At 42.4% G+C, this 5,331-nt stretch overlaps 1 protein-coding gene across 1 annotated transcript; it reads left to right on the top strand.

The window, feature by feature from the left end:
* The first annotated feature begins 1,019 nt into the window (after positions 1-1,019).
* On the top strand, positions 1,020-4,690 carry rtn4rl2b (reticulon 4 receptor-like 2b). The gene is made up of 3 exons (XM_051860995.1): positions 1,020-1,176; positions 2,203-2,429; positions 2,526-4,690. Exons 1-3 carry the CDS (start codon positions 1,119-1,121, stop codon positions 3,615-3,617), a joined length of 1,377 nt encoding a protein of 458 aa, XP_051716955.1. The 5' UTR covers positions 1,020-1,118; the 3' UTR covers positions 3,618-4,690.
* Positions 4,691-5,331: the final 641 nt, after the last annotated feature.

The following is a 5,331-nucleotide window of genomic DNA, read 5'->3' as shown; positions in this document are numbered from 1 at the left end:
TCTCATTTTTGGGTGAACTAACCCTTTAAAGTCCCACATGGCATTGTATCCTGTTGTTAATTATAATTTCTTATGTTCATATTTTATTAACTGGAAACAGTTTCTTCAGTCATATCCTGTAGGAATGACTGTAATTACAATAACAAGTACAGTCTGAGCTGTTTCCTATCACAACACTCATAATGGCATTTTATTGTTGATGAGCAAAAAAGTCTTAAATTGGGTCCAAAATGATGTCCTGTCATGTGACTGATCTATCTCACACAGATTTAAATCAACAGCATGTGAGGCAGGTACACTAATAAGGGCACTAAAGACTCCAGCATCGGTCACTAATGTGCCTCTTTAGGCCAGGAGAGTGAGCTTTACCTGCTCATCTTTTACTAGCTGACCTCACTTACACGTCTTCACACTGTACACTATGGACTCTGAAGGACAGTGTTACACAGCGATACACAGTTTTTGACTACTAATCTTTTTCCCCTTCCACTGTATAAGGGAAAGCTGTGACTATTTGAGTGCTCATGATGTGAAAAATTATCAAAAATTATGGTGGAATCAACAAGAACATTTCATTTGGATTTTTTGGGATAGGATTCATCACATGTCTGATTTTTTTTTGTATTCTTTGGTATAATATATATTTCTATGATAATCTTTTTTGTCACACCTGTATTCATTTATATTATAATCTTAATTGTGTATTTAAAAGTGTATTTAGAATGTATTCCTCGCTTTTTCCTCCATCATCTTATCCGAAGCCTACACACTGATTTGATGAGGCTGTAGAGTATTCTAGCATGTTTACTAATAAGACTCTAGAGAAAAGAACAGTCATTTATGTAAAACAACCGTTAAAGTTATTTAGTCATCCCCCTCAACACACTCACTCAGACACACGCTCCGGTTTCCTCCCCCCACCTACGTGCAGCTCGCCCGCGCGCGCGTTACGCATGAGAGATTCCGTTGCTTTCCGCGTCGGTGGGCAGCCGGTGCTGGACTATAAAGGCTGCCGGTGAGCGTCTCTCCTCAGTCGCAGTCGACTCGAGCACCAGAGCTGACCGGCAGAGCAGATAGCAGCACGCGCACACTAACTCGCTCTCGGTTTGGATTTTGGGATGGAAACTCGTACGGCTGCGCGGAGCGCTCGCGCCTCCAACACTCTTACCTTCAAGAGTAAGTACCAACTTTGTATTGTAATTATCAGTTAATGTTTAATGATTAAACTTCATTGTATCTGATGCATAATTACAGCCATTTATTGTATACAAGTTGCATTTTTGGTTACATTGTGCAGCTGAAAACACGTGTTATTATCATTGTTTATGTTTGATAGATATTTATTGATGCATTTAATTGCAAATCTAACTTTACAGACTATTGTGATTTTTACATGTTACAAATAAACTATCAATTTGTATCGTTTATAAATATAATGTTGACTTTGTAGTGTAAATTTTTACATTTGGAGACTGTTGACCTTATCTCAGTACAGTGTTCATAAAAACGTATTTGTTAGTCTCATTTTTTTTTACTTAAACAGGAGTTAAGTAAAAAAAAAAAATAAGACTAACAAATAAGAACATTTTTATGAACACCTTTGATGCAATCAGGACACATTTAGAATAATCAATCATTTGTTTACAATAAAGCAACTGTAAGCAGGTACACAATTATGCAGAAAGTTTTCCACATTAGTGCAGTGGATCAGTACACTGTGTCCTGGAAGGGACGTGGAGTGACCAGGTCATGGGTCAGGTAATAGGAAAATCTTGTGCAGTCACATGAATGCAGGCAGCATGATTAATTCACGCCATGCGTGTCTTTAAGCGGCGTGTTATTGTGTAGAGTTACCGAACACCGTGAGCTCCCCTCTTAAATATTCATGAGCTGCGGTAATTGAATCGGGTTCGGTTTCACAAACCTGAAGCTAATCCAAGCTTTTTGTTTTATGCACACTGTCCTGTCCTGTCCTGGATGAACTTAGACAGTGTGAGTCTCTGACGGGACAGAACTGCTTTCGTCAAGCAGAACATACCTGGATATCAAATTCTGGTTACTTAACCGAGCAATGATATCTCAAATAGGATCTGTCACGTCATGTTTCTTCATGTCTGCATCACTCCAGGACTTTCAGTAACTGTGGAACATGTTCTTCTTACATGAACATCATGTTAAGTCTATGCTTTCCTCTCTCCACAGGTGGTTTGTCTCTTTGGTTGGTGGTATGGCTGTTGGCATGTCGCTGTGCACCGGGTCAGGCGTGTCCCAGGCTGTGTGTTTGCTACCATACGCCCATGACCGTGAGCTGTCAGTCTCAGAACTACACCGCTGTTCCTACCGGCGTGCCCTACGACTCCCAGCGTGTCTTCTTGCAGAACAACCGTATCACCGAGCTCAGAGCCGACTCCTTTGGCTTCGAAACACAGGTGAGGGCGTACTTATGTGTAAACATCACTGCGTTTTTGTGTGAAGATATGCAGGGAGCAGAGACTTACCTTGGTCTTTACCTTCTGAATCCGCAGGTCCTGTGGCTGTACTCCAATAACATCACATGGATCGAAGCAGGTGCATTCAGCAATCTGCGTGTCCTAGAGGAACTGGATCTGAGTGATAACCCCTCACTGCGCAGGCTGGACGGGGGTGCGTTCAGGGGGCTGGAGCGTCTGCAGAGCCTTCACATGCACCGCTGCCACCTGACCGAGCTGCCCGCCGACCTCTTCCACAAGCTCTACAGCTTGCAGTTCCTCTACCTGCAGGAGAACCAGCTGAGCCACCTTCCCGACGGCCTCTTCTCTGACCTGGTCAACCTCACCCACCTGTTCCTGCATGGCAATCGCATCCGCGTCCTGTCTGAGAACGCCTTCCGTGGCCTGGTGAATCTCGACCGGCTGCTGCTGCACGACAACCGCATCCGGCAAGTCCATCGGCGAGCCTTCCGTGACCTGGGCAGATTGACCATCCTCTATCTCTTCAACAACACTCTGCAGGAGCTTCCGGGTCAGGTGTTGAAGGATACGTCCTCGGTGCAGTTCCTCAGGCTCAATGGCAACCCCTGGACCTGCGGCTGTGAAGCAAGGTCGCTCTGGGAGTGGTTCCGCAAAGCTCGGATCTCCAGCTCAGACCTAACCTGCTCTTCACCAGCCCCTCGTAAAGGCCAGGACCTGAGATTTCTGCGGGAGATGGACTTCGCTCTCTGCCCGTTGCCTGACCCAGGATCTCTGGCTGGCACTACAACCACCACCTTCAGCACCAAGACCCGTTGGTGGTTCTCAAAGAACAAACCGGCTTCATCGTCCAAGAGCCACTTTCACAAGAGCAGCGAGACCCTGAAGGCCTTTCCATTCACCTCCGTCAAGAATCCCTTGTCTTCATCATCCTCCTTTTCTTCCAAGTACGATCTCACGGCGGAGGAGGCTGCCTTACCCAAGCTAGAGCCCGAAGAGTACTGGGCAAACTACGGCAATGAGGATGCAGCCTCAGTCCCCTGTTTCGAGCTCGAATGTCCACCGGGTTACGACTCTCCCATTCTCCCATCTTCCTCCTCTTCGGCTTCACTTCTGTCCTTCCTCTCGCTCACAGCACTGACTCTCTCTTTCCATCTGCTCTTCGGCTGAGTTTTCCTTCTCCTCTCTTGTTACGCTCCACTACCTTTCTCCTGCGATCGGCTTATGCTGATGAATGCATACAAGCAGCCATGCAGAAAAGGGTGCCAAGACTGGCACATGACAACAAATTAAACACAACACACAGTACAACAGAGACGGGGCTACTGCATGCGCGCAGCATACCTCAAGTCATGTTCTTTTCTAAAATAAGAGAACACAGTAGAGGGGTAAAGAGAAATATAGGGAGTGATGTGCAAAATGAAACTAGAGGTAAAAGTCAATGGAGGTGAGGAAAGTCTCTACACAGAGAGGAAAACTCTCATACCAGCAAATGATAATGTAATGTAAATTATCAATATCATCATGTACATAGGAACATACACATACTCACAGATTTACATTTCCATCAGGAGCCTGAACATGCTATAGTCAGTAGGTTTGAGTTGGGTTCCACACCAGATACATCAACACATTCAGTGGCTCCAAACACCATTTAAACAACTTAAGCTACACTTAAAATGTCTACATTTCAAGAAAGAGTTTCACGATAATAAAACATAAAACGATAATAGAGATGTTCTATTTTGACACATTCTGGTTATCATAGTGGAATGTCCATAGTTAATGTAATGAACATTATAACATATGCATATTATATAATGCTCTGACATTTTTTAGCAGTGGTTTAAGTTCCGAATATTTTTGGGGCCACTGTAGATGATGACTGATGAAAAGATGAGCTAATGGAAGAATGGACTGACAGAGACCGTCGCTAATGTTTTTCATTTGTTAAAACTGTGTCAAGTACTTTGGGTTGTGTTAGTTAATCTGAGTTGTGCCAGGTACTTTGGATATCAGGTGAAGTTAGGGCAGGAAGTCAATGTTTAATTCAACCTGAAGAACTCAGGAACCACTTGAGGTGAGAGATCCGTGTTTTCTCTGTAAGAATATCTCACAGTCTCTCTCTATGAGCAAGTGTTCAGCTGTTTACAGATCAAAATGTCAAACACAATCATGCTTTCTGTCTAAAAAAACTTGTAAATAAAAATCACCATGAATAAATATTCATTATCTTTGCCATATTATTGAGTCATCACTTGTTGTATTTGATCTGTTGCTGTCTGTGTGTGTGTGTGTGTGTGTGTGTGTGTGTAAGCAAGATGGTGATAGAGAAGAGATCAATCAGATTTTTAAATCTGATCCCAGTGTTAAAATTGCTAAAAAATCAATAAAATAATACTAAATCCCTAATAGGGTATTCAGTTAGCTGCCAGGATGAATGTGAGAAACATTTTAGTTAAATAATAAACATAAGCTAACATTAATATATAAATTGACACATTCATTTTCTATATTATCTAGAATTTCTCACCTGATAATGTCATTAGACGATCCCCCTCAACAAAACAAGTACACACTGAAACTCCTGGACGTAAAGTGTATTTCTCAGAAGTTGCTCTTTCACAGCTCATTTAATGTCATGGACTTGATGTTTAATTTAGAGAACAGCTTTGTTTCAGATTTTTCTCCAAAAAAATCCTTAGGAGATGTAAAACAATTGAGAAACAACTGCAATAATAATTGTAAAAATAATTTAGATAGCAGATTATATTATATGGAACATATCTCTGACCATCATAAGGAGACACTCTCCATTTATTCTCATCTCATTGCTGTCTAGAGGTTGTAAAGAGATCTTTCCTATGGCCATATGTGTGCATAC

Source organism: Ctenopharyngodon idella, chromosome 14 (assembly GCF_019924925.1).
Source record: "Ctenopharyngodon idella isolate HZGC_01 chromosome 14, HZGC01, whole genome shotgun sequence".
NCBI classification, from domain to species: domain Eukaryota; kingdom Metazoa; phylum Chordata; class Actinopteri; order Cypriniformes; family Xenocyprididae; genus Ctenopharyngodon; species Ctenopharyngodon idella.
Note: the sequence above shows the minus strand (reverse complement) of the source record. Positions and strands in the feature narration are given on the sequence as shown.

Coding starts and splice junctions, on each gene's coding strand:
- rtn4rl2b (XM_051860995.1), top strand. CDS start 1,119: ATGGAAACTCGTACGGCTGCGCGGAGCGCTCGCGCCTCCAACACTCTT. Junction 1,177..2,202: donor CAACACTCTTACCTTCAAGA/GTAAGTACCAAC, acceptor CTCTCTCCACAG/GTGGTTTGTCTCTTTGGTTG. Junction 2,430..2,525: donor CCTTTGGCTTCGAAACACAG/GTGAGGGCGTAC, acceptor CTGAATCCGCAG/GTCCTGTGGCTGTACTCCAA.